This window comes from Equus caballus, chromosome 1 (genome assembly GCF_041296265.1).
Source record: "Equus caballus isolate H_3958 breed thoroughbred chromosome 1, TB-T2T, whole genome shotgun sequence".
In the NCBI taxonomy this organism is placed as follows: Eukaryota; Metazoa; Chordata; class Mammalia; order Perissodactyla; family Equidae; genus Equus; species Equus caballus.
Window position 1 is genome coordinate 119,538,909 of NC_091684.1, and position 19,432 is coordinate 119,558,340.

General features: G+C 58.2%; 1 protein-coding gene across 21 annotated transcripts in view; it reads right to left on the reverse strand.

Moving 5' to 3' along the window:
* Window positions 1-728: 728 nt before the first annotated feature.
* Window positions 729-19,432, reverse strand: part of APBA2 (amyloid beta precursor protein binding family A member 2) — a 225,730-nt gene continuing 207,026 nt past the window's right edge. For 20 of the 21 annotated variants that reach the window (XM_023651572.2, XM_070231239.1, XM_070231212.1 and 17 more), the window contains 5 exons: window positions 15,601-15,780; window positions 14,280-14,492; window positions 12,510-12,629; window positions 4,634-4,774; window positions 729-1,983 (listed from right to left, as the gene is read on the reverse strand). In XM_023651572.2, the coding sequence (XP_023507340.1) occupies window positions 1,912-1,983; window positions 4,634-4,774; window positions 12,510-12,629; window positions 14,280-14,492; window positions 15,601-15,780 (726 nt within the window). In that variant the 3' untranslated portion in view covers window positions 729-1,911. Of the gene's footprint in view, window positions 1,984-3,390; window positions 4,775-12,509; window positions 12,630-14,279; window positions 14,493-15,600; window positions 15,781-19,432 lie in introns of all 21 variants that reach the window. The other variant, XR_011424409.1, reaches the window with a different exon arrangement.

Genomic DNA, 19,432 nt, shown 5'->3' on the forward strand with positions numbered 1-19,432 from the left:
GCAGGCTGTTTGGCTCACAGCTCTTTACTTTGGATTTCCTGTCTTGGGCACTGCAGGGACCTACCCCTTGGTAGGACCTACTCCTTTTCTGAGCTGAGGCCCCTTTCCTCCAGCTTTTACTCCTGTGACATTCTTCTTGTCACCCAAGTGCGAGCCATACCTGGCTAGCTGTGAAGCACGTCCTCAGCAGCTCCCAGCATGGAGCGAGGACAGCTTGTGGGCAGGCCAGAGAAGGGGTCCTACTGGTCCAAAGTCCCCAAGCTAACACGCTGGGACAGACCCCCAAGCCTACCAGCCAAAGCCCATGTTCAGCCCTGCCTCCCCATACCCGGTGACACCAGGACGGTGGCCACAGAGAAAGGTCAGAGGCAGGAGTGCTGCTGAGTCCTGTTGTGATTCGAGACACGCTGCGAAGACCCCTGCAGGTAAGGAGAAGCGGCTGGGACTAGGACAACCGGGCCACCTTTCTGTTTTCCCTTATTCAATTAGTTGGCAGCCTGGGATGGGGTGGGTGGGGTGGGCCTTCCAACCTGTCACCATCAAGGGCCTGACACCTGGTGCCTGGACTGCCCACCTCTGACGTGGTTGGCGAGGACCTCCTCCAAGGCCCCAGACCCAGAGGGGATGCAGTCACCACCCAGCATCCTTGAAGAGCCACGGTGTGAGGCGGGACGTTAGAGGAAAGTGGGGCATCCCGCCTCAGTTAACAAACCAGCCGGACGAACAGCTTTTCATCATGACTTCAGGTTTATTAGTGATATTAGCGAGTCTTCCTAAGGTCGGCTGCATGCAACACACAGGGCACTCCTTGAATACAGTAATCCTAAAGCTTTAGTTACTGCATGGTAAGGCTTCTTAAGTCACAGTGTATTCTCCAAGGCCTGGGCCAAAAAAAGAGACTTCCAGACAAAATGATGTCAGTTAACATTGATCGCTAAGGACTGAACTAGACTACGTTTCACTTCATCTACACACACTCTAATACTGCTCGCGGCCGTGGCGCCGGCTCCCCAGGGACCCGCACCCACTGCTGGCTGCCCGGGGATGGCAGAGGTTGAGTTTTCTGGTGAGGGCTTTGTTTTCCTTTTGTGGGGGAGCTCGTGTGTGGATGCATGTGTGTAGACAGAGGGCAATGCCCCGCCGCTGTCCTTGCCCCTGGGAGGAGGAGCGGGCACGCGGCCCACTGGGTGGGGAGGCCTGTGGGGAGAGGCAGCCGCAGGGAGGGAGGGAGCCCAGGGAAGTCCACAGAGACTCAGGACAGGTGACGGTCATCTGAAAACCCTAAAGTCTGAAGAACATCGTGTCAAAATAAAAGAACAGTGGTATTCTCTAAATAAATATGGAGTTTCGATGTGGTGGCCATCATCTTTTATTTAACTCAGGAACGTTGCCTTTCTCGTTAAATACAATCACATGTTCCCAAATGCAATTACAAGTCACATCCTGAGAGCTGGGCTGTCCAAGCTCCCTCGAGGAAGCAGCGGCAGAGTCAGCCTGTTTGGGGCTGTCAGGGTGCCCTCCCCCCGAAGGAACCCAGACCCCCAGCCAAAGGAGCCAGCGGGGCCATCACTGCCACCCCCAGGAGCTCACTGTCCTGGGAGACTCCCTTCACAGCCACCTCCGGAGGCACCCACGTCCGCTCTCCAAGGCTTCAGGGAGAAAGACACACGCCACACCACAAAGGGGCAAACAGACACGCTCGGCAGTCATAACAAGAAAATTCAGGATGCGGCAAAATACTTGACCATTCTACAAAGACTGGTTCCTGTGACTCTCCTTTGATAAAGACATACCCCTTTTTGTCCAAAAAAAGGTAGGTGGTGAGGGCACGCCCTTCAGGGGAGCCAGTGTCCTTGGTGGGCTGTGTGGACAAGGGTCAGGTCCTGGGTCCGGCCTCCCGCTCCTGCGGGCCTAGATGTACAGCGGGGTCTCCTGGCCCGTGAGGAGCCTGAACATGGCAGCAGGCATGGTCTTCATGTGGATCTGTCAATGAGAGGCGGGCTGAACCGGCTGGCCCTCCCTCCTCACCTCTCCCCTCCCTCCATGCATCCCTCCCAGGCTGGATGTGAAAATCCCCGGGGGTTTTCTGTGTAAAGTACCAGCTGTAGAGAGAAGGAAGCAGAGGACCTGCCCACAGGGATCTAGGAGGCGTTTCCTGACTCTGCCCTGGGCTCCCCACCCAGATCTTTAGAGGGTTTCACACACGGTCAAGTGCTAGTCTTCCCTTCTGTTCAAGCTGATACCAGAGGGGTGAAAAATCGGACTTTTCACTGAGACTACAGTTTGCCCAGTCGGCTGGGGCAGGCTGGGGTGCCCAGGCCTCCGCAGACACTGCAGGGTGCGGGCCTGGCATCGGTGAGGAGGACAAGGAGAAGGCCACACAGTCCTTCCCTCGAAGCTGGGGGAGGCACGTGTTCTGGGGCTGGGAACCCACACTCTGAGGACCCACATCCTTTGGGGGTCAGTTAGCAAATGAACTTTCGGGGCCTGGCCTCACTTCCTGGCTCCGAGGGGGCCGGGTGCCCAAGCAAGACACCAGACTGCTCCCTAGGGAGACTGGCCGCATGGAGCATGCACCCCAAAATCCCTCAAGGGCAGGGGCAGGAAGAAACTAAACCACTGGAGGCAAAGGGGGCTGGGCTGTGCTTCTGCTACCCCCTCAGCTCTGCTGCAGCAGGGCCGCCGGGCTCAGGTCTCTGCGCGTGGGCCGCGGTTCTGGGAGGTCTGGCCGGCCTGGGTGCTGCTGGCCTCACCCTCCCGCGTCTAGCGGGAGGCTGCCAGGGGTGCAGCCGCCCCCCAGGTCTGCCATTCTTCTGGCAAGCAAGTCTCAGGCCCTCTTCCGACCAACCGAGACAGGCCAGTTCTGCAGACGTTTTCTTATTGTTGCACATGCTCCCCACCCTCCCCCACCACCAGGATCCATTTGATCAATTTAGATTAGCTCCTTCATGCCCCCAGGATGGCTTTTTCCATCAAAAGATTCATTCTCTGTAGTTCCTCAATCTGAAACCCACCCCCAAGGCTCATCAGAACAAGTCTTGTTCATCAGGGACTGGTTTTCCAAATGTGCTCAGGGACGATGGGAAACGCAGGCAGGTGCTTGAATCCCCCAGCCCCGGCCAGTCCAGCAGGAGATCTGGCCGGGCTGGCCAGGCTGAAAGGGTTCACACCCCCTCAGCCTGCTTTCATGCCTCTGAATATCAATTCTTCTCAGGTCTGAAGAGCTGGAAACATGTCTCATTGTCGCAGGCCCTGCTCCCCACCTGATGGATTTCTTCCTAGGCATGAGGCTGAGCGCCGAGTGGGGCAGCAGTTTCCGAGCGTGTGCTTAGGAAAATGGGGTTTTCCTTTCTCTGAAGCCATCTGTAAAAGGGGACTAATGGCGCCTACCTGGCCCCTCTCCCTCCTGAGAGCCAGCCGTCAGCGACCACCAATCCAGGGAAAGCTGGCTTCCTCCCCAGCCCTGGTAGAGTCACAAAATACTGAGTATGCTGACTGAGCCAGGAAACACAATCTGAAAGGATCTGAAGCCCCCTCAGGAAACAGCACCCTTCCCAGGGGCCAAGCCACAGCCTGCCCCACCCCACAGGCTGCAAAGACAGAACCCACGCTCTCTTCCCCATGCTGTCACAGGGTCTGAGCATGCCACTGCCCCTTTCAAAATCCCCTGGGGGTCCCCACAGCCCTCAGAATCAACCCAAGCTCCCCAGCCCAGCGCTTGCACCCTTCACAGCTGTCCCCCCGCCAACCCAGCTCTTCAGCTCTATCTCAGCCTCCCATGCTTCTCCCAGGGAGACCCTGACGCCATTCACTCTGACTGCCCCTTTCACACCCACTCACTCACCCTGACACACATACTCACTCATACTGCGTGAGGCCTCCTTCCCAGGCACACCACAGAGACACCACAGTATCACCCACTCTAGCGTCTTCTCACCCTGAGTCCCCCTGGTCACCGTGAGCTCCTTGAGGAAAACTGCCCCTCCCCTCTGAACCCTCGTCCATCCTCATGCTAGCATGGCGCTGACGCCAGAAAGAACTAGAGAAGAAGGGAGGTTAAAAGCAGCTAAGCAGGAAAAGGAGGAGCAGCCACGGCTGGCCGGCTCTGTGGGCAGGAACACAGCAGGCACGGGGCGACCCTACTTCTGTGGGGAGCCAGAGCCTCGTGCGCTGGCAGGGGAGTCCTGCAGAGGCCAGGGCTCCCAGACTGAGCATGCACGATCCAGTTCCAGAAACAGTGTCAAAGGACCTCTATCCCCGACCTTTGCCCTCCCATGTGCTGCACAAACAGAGCCGAACAGGATGGCAAAACGCCATCTGCCATCCTGCTCATCCTTGTCACAGGCCCTCTCTGGGTGAGAGACAAGCCCAGCCAGCTCAGCTGATGCCCAGGGCTGCCCAGAGAGGGGCTGGCTCACAGAGGTCAAGGTGGGAAGACACCAACAAGCAGAACATGCTTGAGACCCGGTATGGACATGCTCTCCTGAGAAGGGTGGGGACCAATGGCTTTCTTGAGCATCTCATACACCCGCCTCAGGGGTCAGATGTTGGTCATGGAAATGTATGGGCCCAGATGCCCCTAGACTTGGATTGTGGCTCCAGGAAAAGGAAGGCGGCGGCAGCACAGTCTTACCTCCCCAACAGAGTTGGACAGAGCTTGCACTATCTTCTCGTGGGCCGTGGCCACCACGCTCTGCCCATTGATCTCGATGATACGGTGGCCGACACGGACACCACCTCGCTCCGCGATGCCCCCTCGCATGAGGCTGCAAATCTAAGCAGACACGTGTGTCAGGTTAGCACACAAGATCCTGCCACACCCGCCAGCACTCACTGCTGTCCCCAAGGATGGGAGGGGGAAGTTAACCATGCAGAGGGAGAAGCCCCACATGACAAATGCTCCACATGCCATCTGCTGACCCATGAATGGGAAGGTTTATGACGTGGAACGTGTTGTTTAAAAACGGCGTGTGGGAGGATCATCAGGCCTCTCAGATTCCCCCAGGGTGCAGTGTGCCCCCCTAGCCATCCCAGAGCCTTTGTTCCTGTGTCAGGGGAGTGTGCAGGGCTGGAGCTGTGCACAGGGAAAGCACATTCTAGAAGATTCTCTGCCAGCCACACTCTGCTCCTCTTTCAAGCGAAGATAGTCACCATTCCCATTTCACAAGGAGGTGATGATTTTGTGAGTTGACAAATGGAAAGAGTTTGGGGAAATGATGATGAAGCCCCCAAGACTGTGAAATTCACTAAAGATCGAGTCATCAGAAACGTGTACAGCCATGCAGACAACAGGGAGAGGAGAGCCGAGGGCGAGCACTGTTGGCTCTCGGAGAGAAGGGGGGCTCCCGGGGGGCTCCATCAGGCCCTGGGGGACCCACGAAAGGCACAGGAATGAAAGCACCAGGTAGGAGGAGTGTTGAAGTCCTGGCGAGGTGGTGGGGGAGGGAGCACCAGGCCTCTCCCCACAGCAGCTGCTTCCAAGGACCTGTGTTATTGATCCACGGACAGCGCAGGGGCAGAGGCAGGCATCCGATGGCAGCGCCCCGAGGGCTGAGCTTCCTGAGAGCAACCACAGCCACCACTGGAGGTGTCTCCTGTCTGCCCCACCTGTCAACCCAAGCCCAGGCACCTCCACCAGCATCCTAGCATCACTGGGACCCTGAAGCCCCTTCCTCACCATTATGTATGTGCCCCGGAGGGCTGCGCCCCACCAGTCCTGCTTGAGGATGAGGAAGAGGGAGCCCAGAGCAGGCGGAGGAGGCCCAGCTGGCAGGACCCTGGCCCCCAAGTGCCCAGTGGCCCACCCCACGTCTCCTAAAGGCCTCACTGAATTCGCAGCAGCCTTTGTCCTTACACTTTCCTTGGTCTGAAAAGACTACCAGCAGAGCCATGGTCCTGTGGAGGTTTTTGTGACTTTTTAGGGGTCCTCAGACTTGAAAAGGCAGGGAACCCTGACCCAGAGTCAGGAAGGGTGATTCTGGTCTGCACTCTAAGAGGTCACCCTGCCTGCAGGAGGCACAGCCGTGGGGAATGGAGTTACCCAAGACTCCTCCACCCTCACGTCAGGCACTCCAGCCTGTGTCAGGGCCACCTCTCATCCAACCTGCCGCCAGTCCTGCTCAAGTGGCTGGGGATCTGATTTCTGGGGCCATTGGGGCCGACTCTCCCACCCTTAGACCTGACCACTCCACCCTGCCTGCCCACCCACCCTTCTCTCCCTCAGGGCCTGGCATGGCATCTTGTCAACGCTGAGATAGGCTTAAAAGGCCACTGACCACAGGCTGACCCTGGCACCACCACAGGTTTCCCATCTGTCATTTGTTTTGTAAGTTTTACGTTGTCACAAACTCAACAGGTCTTTCCAAACGATGTGTGTGCAGATCCTGGCATGGTACCTGCAGCCCTGAGGGTCCCTCCCAGCCCTCAGGCTCCCTCTCAGCCCTCAGGGTCCCTCTCAGCCCTCAGGCTCCCTCTCAGCCCTGAGGGTCCCTCCCAGCCCTCAGGCTCCCTCCCAGCCCTCAGGGTCCTGCTCTTTCTGGAAGGAGACACATGTGCAGACTGATGTCACAGCACAAGGCCACTGCTGCCTGGCACCTGGAGTCCTGCAGCAGACCTGGTCACAGCCCTGGAACTCAAGCACTCGGACCAGGGTATGGGCAGAGAAAGAGAAATAGGCTGACCTGAGGCCACCCATTTCCAGAAAGGGGGCACACCCATCTGCCAAGTGGAGGCCCTGCTTCCCTAACGGCCCAAACACTCCAGACAGCGGTAAGGATGCACTTTTATTCTTTCCCCACCCCGAATGATTTAAGCGGGTTTTGTGCTCAGGGTAACTGGCTGTGAAGATGCTGAAGAAGGCGCTCCAGGGTGGCCTGCTCGTTTCCCAGCCTGAGTGAGTGTGAGGCAGGGCCCTGCTTGCTCCTGACAGAAGCTGGGACACTCTGCAGAAGGTGCATGATTAATTCCCTGGTGGCAGCTTCCTTCCTGGTCATGGAGACTTGAGGAAAGGTGAAGAGGGAGCGGAAGAGGGAGAGGGAGAAAATGGCATTGCCTTTTAAGAGGGGGTTGCCAGGAGGTTGGACTCAGACCCTGGGGGGTGACCTGGCTGGAATCTGGGGCCAGGCTGGCAGAAGGGGCGGGAGGGGAGCAGGAAGAGCTGAGGAGGGGCACACACATGGCGGCTGGCTTTCCCAAACAAGGCCCGCCCCACAGGAACCACTTCAGCCGTGGGGTGTTCTAACGTCACAGGGGGCACTTGACAGGAGGAAGGCTGGTGCCCCCTGGCTGGAGACTTCCTGATTTCTTGAATGGTGTTTCGGGAAGAGAGAGGAGGGATCCATTTAGAAACAGTGTTAACTGGGTCATCTAGAGCCTGTCTGCAAACTAATGCATTGTACTTTGGGTGTAATGAAGCTGAAAATGGAAAAAGCACTTGTGCAAAACTAACTCAGATGTCAGCAAACTTTTCCAGGGGACTCAGGGGAACTTGGTGTGTGTGGCACACCAGTGTCAGTGGGCATGGTGGTCCCTGCGGTCTCAGTGAGGGGAGGGACTGCCTGGCCAGCCACAACGGAAGCCACTACCAGGGCCTCATGTGCACTTCTGTTGATTGGTTACCAACGCCCCAGTCCCGACATACAAACGCATCAGCCTCTGTACTACTCACAAATGCCACCATATCCATGCGTGCACTTGCCCACTGACACCCTGATATCGTGCACAAGTGTCTGATGGTGGACAGTGGGCCTGTTCTCCAGAATGGCCAGCCTCGGACCCAATCCCCACTCTGTCACTTCCCAGCTGGTAGCCTTGGGGCAAGTTACCTCACCCCTCTGTTCCTCAGTCCTCATCTGGGAAACGGTGATGATAATGCCGTTCCCTAACTGGACCAGCTCCATAGGGATGCCCCAGGTGTGCGGGAAGAGCCTGCCCAGTGGGTGGTCTACATTTCCTGGCTCCCAGAACTGAGCCCAGACAGACGGACTGGGGGTCTAGGAGCACTTGCAACAATGAAACAAGACACACTGGAAAACAGACGTCCCGCACACCCACGTTCACAGCAGCACGATTCACAACAGCCCAGAGGGAAACGCTCCACGTGTCCATCGACGGCTGAATGGAGAAACACAACATGGCGCACACGAACAATGGCATGGTGTTCAGCCTCAAAAAGGAAGGAAATTCTGACACCTGCTCCAACGTGGATGACCCCTGAGGACATCATGCTAAGTGAACTATGCCAGACACAAGAGGACAAGTACTGTATGATTGCACTCACGTGAGGGCCTAGAGCAGTGAGCCTCACAGAGACAGAAAGTGGAAGGGTGGCCGCAGGGGCTGGGCGAGGAGGAAGGGGGGCATCAGTGTTCAATGGGGACAGAGTTTCAGTTCTGCCAGATGAAGGGTTCTTGAGATTGGCTGCACAACAATGTGAATGTACTTAACTCTACTGACCTGTACACTAAACGGTAACTGTATTCTACCACAACTAAAAAGTACCCAAGAAAATAAGGCAAGATAGATGTCCCGGAGTCAGCGCTTAAGGAAAACTGGGTGGGGGTGGGAGAGGCAGATTCCATAACGTAATACGGCTTCTTAGCCACACGGGTCCTCTTGTTCTGGAGAAAGGATGGGATGTACAAAAGCCCAGGATGAGGCCAGGTGGGGCCCAGGAGGCACAGGTGGCCCACCCCACCCACATGTACACACACACAGGCACGCATGCTCACAAACGCACACACTGACAGCTGTGCAGAGGGCCCCTCCCTCTCACCTCTCACATGACAGCACCCGCTTTACCCAGACGCCCAGTGCTGGGCCATGTTTCATCTCCCTGCTCACCCTGCACGTTAAGGCCTGCCACCTGCCACGGCAAATGCTTCTGCAGTAATCGGGCCGAAAACCACAGGGGTCCGTGCAGGTGCTGACAAATGCCGTTTCCGAGCCAGGTCTCCCGCCACCACTTGCCCAGACGGTCACTGTGTGGTCAGGCTGTGTGGAGGCTGAGGGGCTGCCCCGTGGCTGTCCCACGCCAGCTGGAGCCAGGACTCCAGGTGGGGCCTGGTGAGGGTGGGAGGGGACTCCTGAGAGCCTCACTGGGCACTGGGGACAAGGAGGCCCAGTGGTCGTGAGAGAGGCGACGCCCAGGGGAGAGCTCCACTGTTGCAGGGCAGCAGGAGACCACACAGGAGGGGACAGCTCCCAGGCCAGGCCCCTCTGCCAAGGCTAGGTGGGCTGGAAGCTGAGGTCCAGGGCCCTTGGGGCCACTGGCCCCAACCTGACCATGATGTGAGGGTTGAGGGATGGCTCTTCCATGCCCAGAGCAAACCCTTGGACAGGAGTGGCCAGCACCCTCAGGCCTCCTGAATGCTCTCCCAAACCCACTCCTCCCGTGAGGCCTCGGCTGACTGAAGAAACCCGTAGCACTCATCAGCCACCACAGACAACTGGACACAGTCCAGGCAGTGGGTGTGCCCGGGCCACAGGTGGCGATGGTGGCAGCTGCCTAGTAGAAGTGCCTCTGAATGCCGTGGGGGCCGAGCCTGGATGGCCAGCCCCTCCACCCTCCACAGGCACGGGTGCTCACAGAGCAGGCGCAGGATGGGGTCAGCATGGCTGAGCCGAAGGCCACTGCCATAGGGCCAGGCAGAGATGCAGCTGCCCGCATCCCACTTCCTAGGTCCCTGGGGAGATGGATCAGGATGGGACAAAGCCATGCAGATTCATCTGCTCTGTCTACAACCCTCCCTGGCGCTCCCACAGCAAGCTGCCTCGTACCTGGGAGGAAGCCAAGAGCCACCACAGCCCCTACCTCTCAGCTGCCAGTGCCCACCTCTGGGCTGGGCCACTCCTCATCTACGGCACTGCCGCCTGGCCCCAAGTTTCACTCACACACCCTGGAACTTGGACCCTGGACCAGTGGCAGATGGACCAGGAAACAGACGACACTCTGCCTCAGGACCCGCCTGTGCATCTGTGACCTGGGCGGGGGCGGCCCTGGCAATGCTGTCTTCAGAGTTGGGTATTATTTTCCCCCAGCTCCAGGCCCCAAAAGCCTAGATCTGCTGCTACCCTGATCCCTGCACCCCAAAACCTTCTGCAAGCCCCCCTGACCTCCTCACTGCCCTCAGCCTCCTGGCCCCTCACACCACCTGGCACCCCCACCCCCACCTGCAGAGACCCCTCTGGCACCTCCCCAGGGGAGCCCCCATCACTCTGCCTTCTGCCTGGCTGCCTCCCCTCCCCTGGTCTCTGAGAAGGAAGGCTCACAGCCTCACCTCAGGCTGCACTGCACCTGTCCCCACCACCACTTTCCCAGGGCCGGGGTCCCCGTCCTTTCCTGCTCATTTTAATTTAGTCCCCACAAAACACAAATCACAGCCCCTCCCCTTCCTTGTCTCTTTTCCTCTTCCCTGTCTCTCCACAGTCCCGGATGGCCGCATTAGCTGTGTGACCTGGAGCAAGTTACCAAACCTCTCTGCGCCCCAGCTTCCTTACCAGTCCTGGTGCTCCTTCTCGGGCTGTTGTGAGGATTAAAATGAGCTGACAGGGGAAAGTGTTGGGGACGGGGTGGGGGGCATCAGGTCTATCCTGGATTCATAGGCCCCAGAGCAGGCAGCCCCCTCAGCCTGCACACAGGAGCCCGGCCGTGTCGGAAAACCCAACCCGGATGCAACATGCTGTCCTCCCGCAGGGCTCACAGTGTGACTGCGCTGCACTGAGCAGCATTGTACAGACAAAGACCATGAATCCAGGCTGGGTGAGCTGCCCGGTGCCATGCAGGAGAGAGAGGCTGGGCCCCATGAGGCCGCTTGCCCTCGGGATCCTGCACTGCAGGGCCCCTCTCGGGGGCTGCCGGGGTCACTGACAGCCCTCGCCCTCATCCGCCTGCCCTGCATGCCGGTTCAGGATGTCAGAGGCAGGTCAGAAGTCCCCTCTCAGCCCCTCTGAGAGTGTGGAGCCCAGGCACATGCCCCAGCTCAGCAGCTGCAGGAAGGGACCTCGGGCGATTTCCCGCAGAGCTCCTAAATTAGCTGGGGTGGCTGCTTGTACCCAGGACACGTGTACACAGAGCAGCCAGACCACCAGCTGGCCAGCTCCCATGGCAGATGCACTCTTCCCGACAGAAGTCCCCAAGGGGATGCAGACAACCTGGCTAGGCACCTGTGCCTGGGTACAAGTGCCAAGGGGCCTTTCCCCTCTGCAGAATCAGGGCCCAGGGGGCCGTCCTTGGGCGTCTCAGTGTACTTTATGGTAATCTTTACGACCACCTTTTAAGGAGAGCCCAGAGAGGTTAAGTGACTTGCCTAGGGTCACACAGCTAGGAAGGTATGGCCAACACTGGCTAGATGCCCTCACACCCTTTCCCTATTGCTCCTGAAATGCCAAGGTCACATCTATGGCCCTGTCTTCCCTCAGCTGCTAGGCAGATCAGAGGAGCCAGTGAGGCCTCCAAAACGCAGGTGAGGGCGAGCCTGGACCCCCTGAGTGGCTCTGCAGAGCACAGCCCCCTCCCACACTGGACTGTGACATGACCGAGAATTCAACTCTCACCATGCAGAGGTTTGGGGAATGTGCGTGACAGCAGCAGCGTGCTCTAGCAGAAGGGACAAAAATGGGCCTGGGGCCCAAGCCCTGAGACTCTTCCCAGCTCCCTCCACCTCCCCAAGCTTCTGTACCAGACAGCAATAGGGCAGTTTTGTCTCATTTACAGCTGCCTTTCTAGAACATTCTTGCATGTGTTTCCTCTGTGGCCGTGGATGGGCACGCACACCCTCCCCGACACCACTCCCACCCACTGCACCATCTCTTCCTCAGTTCTTTAATACCCAGGGCTAGCTTAAGCAATCTGGAAATGACTGGCCTCCCCTCTTCTGTCCTCGATCTGTGGCCACGTCCCCACTGGGACCTTTGCATGAGAAACAACCAAGGAAATGGAACTCACACCAGCCAAATGCAGGTGGAAGAGACGGTGGGAACTCTGGGCTGAAGAGCTTTGGCCTGAGGAACAGGCACAGATGTTTGGGCAAACCAACTCAAGCCCAGAATCACCTCCTCCTGGAAGCCCTCCTGCCTCTTCAGTGCCTGGCACAGCACCTGACACAGGGCAGGCACCTCACAAATGGCTCTGAGCGGGTGAATGAATAAGTGAATGAACACTGAGCGGAGATCTGTGGCTGAAAGGTGAGTCTGCTGCCGCCATTGGCTGTGTGTCTGCAGAAGGCAGTGGCTGGAAAGCCCCCTGCCTCTCCCAAATGGGAGAGAACCGCCACCGCAGGGCCCAGGGTGCCCCTTCCACGGCCACACACGGGCCTCCCTCCCTGCCCAGGCCTGTCCTGGCTGAAAGCTCCAGACCTGGCTGCTGGCAGCTGTGACCCCGGCTGGGGCCTGCCAGGGTGCTGGGGCTGGGCCGGCCCCGCCAGACAGAAGCTGCCCCCCAGGTCCCCACACCCAGGCCCTACACACACGCGCATGGTGGAGGCGGCCCAGGGCGCAGGGGGCGGACTCACAATTCCATTCTGCACGCTGAAGCCCAGCTGGTACTTGAGGTCGGGCCGCTTGATGAGGACAGTGGTGACCGGTGGACAGCTGACGATGTTGAGCTTCACCTGCGTCTGGTTCTTGAGACCCTGCAGAGCAGAGGACAGGAGTCACAAGTGGGCCTGAGACGCCGTCTGCAAGCACACCCTCACAGGCCTGGGCCGAGGAGGAGGCGACTGGCGGGGTGGAGCCCCGGTGCAGGGGCATGAGCCCAGGGGAGGCAGTCCCCTCTCAGCCTCAGTATCCCCCTGTGAGGGGGTAAAGCCATCACCCTGACCCGTATGCAGGTTTGCTGGGTCTCCCAGGTGGCAGTGTGTGCCCTCTGATCCAGCAGAGAGCAAGCTGCTCCCGGAGCCAGGGGCCAAGCTCTGAGCACCACCGTGCAGGGCCCACAGGCCAGGCCAGGGTCACCCTCAGTGGCGGTTCTCGGGAGGGGCCCTCCCCACACTGACTGTAGGAGGAGAACTTCCTGTGTGGAAGGGCTGTGGAGACACCTTCCTCAAAACATCCTCCAGTGATGGGCTCTGGTGCTGATGGCGGGGTGAGGAAGGGGAGGGAGAAGCTCACTGAAAATCAGTGAGCAGGAGGCTCCGGTGTCTATACTGAGACAGGGCCAGCTGGAGCCGAGGCTGACCTTGGGCCCCAGAGAGGACAGCAGACACCCTAGGCCACAGTTCTAGGGTTGGTGAGGGTGGGAAGGCAGGAGGAGGGGCCCAAACCTCAATTCAGCTGCAGCTCAGCTTGCTCCTCTGGACGGATGGACACACACACACACACAGACACAGACACACAGACACACACCCCCCCACCCCCCCGACAGAGCCCAGGTGAGGCAGTGCCTGGGAGCTGCAGCCCTCAGAGGGAGGGTCCTGGCCGACTGAGCCTCTGGCACTACTGACTGAGGCCTCTCCCACGTCTGTCTGTCTGTCTACACCTTTCTGTCGGTCACCTATTGGGTTAGCTGGGCTAACTCCCAGAACCAACTCATGGAGTGTCCTGGCCTCGGGAATGCCCTTCATCTCTCAGGCTGACAAGGGAGGAGGGAAGCTCTTCCTCCAGCACCAAGAGCACAGCGGGGTAGAGAGGGAATGAGCCAGAGAGCTGGGGTCAGACCCCAGACAGAGGACCACAGGACTGCCCCCAGCCATCAGAGCCACTGCCTGGAGACCCTGGAGAGAGCACAGGCCCCTCCTGGAGTGGCCTGTCTGAGCTTTCTGTCCCGGGGCTCTTACAGATCTGGAGTGGCCAGGCCTGAAAGCCCCTGGTCCCACCTGCTTGGGGTCCCTCTGCATGACCCCCTCCAGGGACAGGGAGCTCAGCACCTCCAAAAGCTGCAGGCTCATGGGGTCAGACGGTCAGAGTGACCTCCCAGCAACTGGATCCATGCAGGGTGACCAACCCTCCCAGTTTCCCCAGGAAGGGGGACTCTCAGTGCTAACCTGTGAAAGTCCCAGGCAAACCAGGACAAATTGGTCACCCTACATCTCCAGGTCCTCAGCCCTTGCCTAGGGTCAATGTGGCTCAGAACTGGCCTAAGTGAAACCAAAGGTCACCTCCCCACCCCCAGGAGCAGCCCAGGTCCTTCTGTGACTTCAGCATGTGGTACAGTCTTTGGTTCACAGTCACTAGGTGGGTCTCTCTGGACTCAGTTTTCTCGTGGGTCAAGTGGGGATTACAACATGCGAGGAGAAAGTGAGGCAGAGCTGGTGACCCCCGGGCAGGGGGCCCAGGGCACTCACCTTGATGATGCCCTGACAGGTGGCAAGGGGCAGCCCCACCAGGCTGGTGCCGTTGATGGACATGATCTGGTCCCCGATGCTCAGCTTCCCTGAGCGGGCGGCCGGGCCGCCATTCATCATGTTCGCCAGGATCACCGTGGGCAGGATGGAGCCCCAGCCCGACTCGACCACCACCACTCCTAGGATCTCGCCCTTGTGCTTCTCCAGCTGCAACTGCAAGGAAATCAGCAGAGTGAGAGGTGCCCGGGGCCTCTGCCCAGCACCCACCAGAGAACCAGCATGCCCCTGAGCCCAGTGGTGCCAGCCCTGCCTCCGGAACCAAGGCCAGCTCATCATGGCCTGCTCCCTAGGCCTGGCCTCATCTGGCTCTGGCTCCCAAGCCCGCCTGGGGCCCCCCAACAATCCAGGGAACTGGGAACACAGACTCCCTCCCCTCCCACAGCCAGCATCGACTCCCCCAGCCTCAAGCACAGCCCATGTCCTAGCTCCTGCTCCCCTCACCCTCCCAGGCCAGCAGAGGCCAGAGGAATGTTCTCAGACTCCAGGACTCAAACCCTGCCCCCGACCTTTGCTCTTCCTAGAAAAGTCCTTCTATTTTCTCTCTGCCTCAAGGGTCACTCTCAGAAAGCTGCCTGTCACTCATTCAGCAAGAAGCCAGGATCATTCACTCATTCAACAAGCAGTCAGGTCATTCATTCATTCACTTAGCAGTCAGGATAATTCATTCATCCATTCACTCATTCACAGGAATCTAGTATCATTCATTCATTCAAAAAGCAGGCAGGGTATGGCCATCCCCAGGGCGTCTGTCTTAGGAGAACTTCCTAAGGACCCCTGAGCAGGCCCACTGGAACCAGCTAAGGCCCCCACTACTAGCAGCTTCCGAACTCCCTGGGCCGAGCACCCAGGCTCCCTGTTTTAAAGCTGCTCCCTCCCACATGCTTTTCAGGAATGTCTCCTGGGTGCTGAGCACCAGCAGATGATAATAGCAGCATTAAAAGGCACATTTTCTAGGTCATTAAGACTGATTGTAATCAGCTTCTTTGTTACAACAACACCCACACCTCATTTCACATAAGCCTCAGCTCTGAAGGCAGGAGCACGATGTCCATTTCGGGCAGACTTCAGTCTGCTGTGCAGACCGGGACTGGTGTGAGCGCCCTGGGAAGGCCTGCTCTCACGTCCTCCCCACCGAGCGAGCTGGGGGGAGCACTGGGTAGCTCCCGCGGAGGCTGCCCGGCTCAGGTCGCCCAGAGCTCAGCGTGGAGAGTGGAGACTAGTGGAACATGGCTTCCCGTGGCCTGTCGCAGGTATGGCTCACCTCCTTGCAGTTCTCCGAGTTTGAGAAGTGGATGAGGTCGTCGTTGTACATCTCCTGGGTATTGATGATGTCGCTGTATTCCTTCTGGCTCAGGTCTTCGGGGTTGATGCCGTTGGCCCGCAGGAACTCCTGGTAGGCCACACTGAAGGCCTGGCCAATGGACTGGGCGATCAGCTGGGCCTGTGGGCAGGGAGAAGCCCACTAGAGACCCCCACGGAAGCACAGGCTCCACGCGACCCAGAGAGGAGGGGCTGCAGCAAGGCTGGGTGCAGGTGCACAGATAAAGCCTGCAGGGTGCCCTGGTTTGGACTTACAAGAATGAGAGAGAAACTTGGGGACCTCATCTCCACCAGCACCCCACTGTGGGTCGCCATGGGGTGAACCCTTCTGCTGCCTTGTCCCCATCAGGGCCTGGTTCTGACTGCCCCCACCTGAACTGCTCTAAGTCCCAGACATTTCAGGACAAAGCAGAGTTTCAAATAAAGTCTGGGAAAATGATGAATTATTTGCTAAATATCATATTTTTGTTGCTTTCATTGGTGGCTGTACTGTATTTTCTTTCCACCCATCTTATTCCAAAAATAGACTTGAGATGTGGACTCTGGGGAGTGTCATGGAGACCGTTAGCTGTCTACCCCATATTCACTTCTCGGCAGCAGAGCCCAGCGTCAGCTGGAGAGACAGGGCACCCGCCACTCCTGTGGGAGCTGTGGCTGGTCCAGGCTGAGGCCCACGAGCAGCATGAGACCTGGGGACACCAGCACAGGTCCCACGGAGCACATCACTTCTTCCTACTTCAGCGGAACCACTTCTGTGGACATCGCTGCATCTCTGACGCTGCAGAGGCCTGGACACTGCAAAATCACTCCAGGGCCTTGCCTGTCGCCTGCACTGTGCAGACAGGGGATGGTGGGAGGCGAAAGCTAAAGCCCCGAGCTCCTGGAAAATGTCAGGCATGCTCACAGCTATGCAGCTGGAAGAGCACGGCAATGCTCGGTGACGGTGACGTCTCAGCCCACAGCAGGGCCCCCTCCCCCCAGCCCTGGGCTGCAGGAGCCCCAGCTCTGGTCTAGCCCCTGCTGCCACCCAGCTCTCCAGCTGCCATCAAGGAGGACTCTGCATGGGTGGCACCAGCAAACCTTGGGTCAACAGAACCCCAAAACAGGTGAAAACGAGGAATCTGGCCTTATAAATGCCTAAATCCCTTTCTTGCTCTATACATTGCATGATTCAGGTGCTGCAAATGAATAGCCCTGTGTAAAAAAGGTGGGCTGGGCCAGAGATCAGAGGCAGAGCAGGGCAGACTTTCCTTAAATAGCTACTGCCCTCCTCAGCTGAGCCCTGAACAGCTGACAGGATGGACAAGCTGAGGTTCACTTGGCAGGAACAAGCCCCGTCCTCTCCCAAGACCAGCATTTTGGTGGGGCTGCTGCAGCAGGTGGGCCCAGCCAGAGGCACAGCACCTCGGGACCGCCAGGTGGCGCCCAGGGACCGCAGGTGACACCACAGGCCTGGACACAAGAGGAGCCTGTGTGGTGGGGAACCCAGCAGTGGCACATCCCCAGAGCACTGGCAGAAGCTCTGGCCAAAGCTAGCAATCAGGCCTCAGAAGGAGGCGGCCTGAGGGCGTGGGGGGCTGAGGGAGTGACCTGGAAGCCAGGACCTGACCCACCCCACTGGGGTCTCAGTGTTGCCAGGACACCCCCAGGCCTCTGGGTCCATCTCTACCTGACCAAGTTCCCCTAGCTGGGAAGGCTGCTCCGAGAACATAGCTCCCTTCAGCCCTAGGCCGACAGCCTGGCAAGGCTGCCCTCTGCCCTTGGATTTTGCCTTGGGTTCTGCCGGGACCCCCACCCCAGCCTGTGGGAGCTCCTGAGGATAGCAAGGCCATCCATGCCAGGGTTCCTTTGGGCACAATCTGGCAGCCCTTGGCATCTCCCCACATGCTGTGGGCTCCCACTTTCTCTCTCACCCTGCCTCTGGCATCCCTCCCACCTGGGCTGGCGGCAGGCTCCTGAGGACTCTCCCTGGGCTATAGGGGTGCACCCTTGGAGCCCCGCAGACAAGGGAACCCCTGCCCCCAAGCTCAGAGCCAGGGCCTGTGGGGGTTCACAGCTGTGAGGCCAGGAGCCCTGCCTGGGCAGTGGGGAGTGGGCACGGGGCCCTCAGCAAGGGGCTAGCATTGGCAGCTGGCACTCAGAGGCGGCCTCCTGCAGGCGGGCAAAGAAGGGGAGGGAGGCACCGCCACACCCCCAGCACTACTTTGCCCTGACACTTTCACCTCTGTGGATCATCTACCCTGGCGTCAGCCGGAGCAGAATGAGCTCCATCTTACAGAGGGGAAACCAAGACTCAGAGAGGGCCACAAGGGTCCTTAATGCTGCCTTCCATTTTCTCCAGGTGTTACACTCTGCTGTCACCAGACCACATGGATGGAGCCACATCTGGGGCCTGCCCTCTGGGCAGCTGCTCAGTGTCCCTTCACCCTACTGGGTGGGTCCTTCCTTCACTCTTTCAAGGACCACCTGGGGCCCCACTGACCACCCCGCTCCTCCATACTGTGCTCGCAGCCCTCTCTCCCACTGAAGTGAGAACTCTGAGGCCACAGCACCCCTGCCCTGAACCCTCTGCCCACAACCATCTGCAAGGCTGGCACCTCGGAGACCTGTCCTCTCCCTGCCCCTTCATGACTTTTGCACCAGCAGACTGTTCACCCTGTGCCACTTGGCGTGCCTCTTGCCTCACCCTGCCTATCACGCACAGCCCTTCTCAAGGACCCATCCCCTCATGCCAGGTCTCTAAGACATCCTCAAGCCACACAACAATGCCCATTCAGGAATCCACAGATATCTGTGAAAAGAATACGTGTGTGCACTTTTGTCATCAGTGCTGTCGAGTGGATTCCGACTCCTAGCCACCCTGTGTCCAGCAGAGCGGAACCCTGGCCAGTTATTTTACGCCACCCACTCACCTTCCAGCACTACATCAGACAACACTCCTCTGCTATTCACATGGTTTTCATGGCCAATTTTTTTCAGAAGTGGTGGCCAGGTCCTTCTGCCTAGTCCATCTTAGTCTGGAAGCTCCACTGAAACCTATCCACCATGGGTGACCCTGCTGGCATTTGAAATCCTGGTGGCACAGCTTTTAGCATCATAGCAACACACAGCGCAGTGTGACAACCATCAGACAGGTGTGTACACTTGTGGGTTTGTATTTAAATTTCCTCTCCATTAAACATGCCGTTGTTTCAGAGCACTTCTGGTTGACTTGAACTTCTTAGCAAAACGGTTACTGCCTCCATCATTAGTAAGCCTGTCTTCAGACATGAAAATATTGGGACCACTCCCCACTGCTCCAGGTCCCTGAGACACTTGCAAGTCCATATGTGAATAAGAATGCCCTTTCCCAGTGTCCACGGAGAAGACAGAATTTTTTAAAATTCTTGTTTGACAAGATCCACAAAAAAGGCTCAGCACCAGCCTCCCTGGTTGCCCTGAGTAAGATCTGCCCATAGTGGGCAGCAGAGAGACCTGGGCCCACCCTCTCTCCCGCTGCTCCCTTCTGGGTCCCTTTCTCCCAATTCCAGGATCAGAAAGATGCTCCTCCCATTGAAGGAGGGAGTCAAAGGGTTTATGGTCTCTTAGCAAGTCTGCAGGACTTTAAACTTCAGAATTACTTTTCAATTTGTTATGACGTGAAATGGCCACGAGCGAAAGCAAAGCCAAACCTCAGAGACATGTGCCTCCCTGGACGCAACCCTGGCATGAAAATGTGCATCTTTACAACAGAAAGGTCAGTCAAGGACTATTTTATTTTAGGAGAAAAAAGC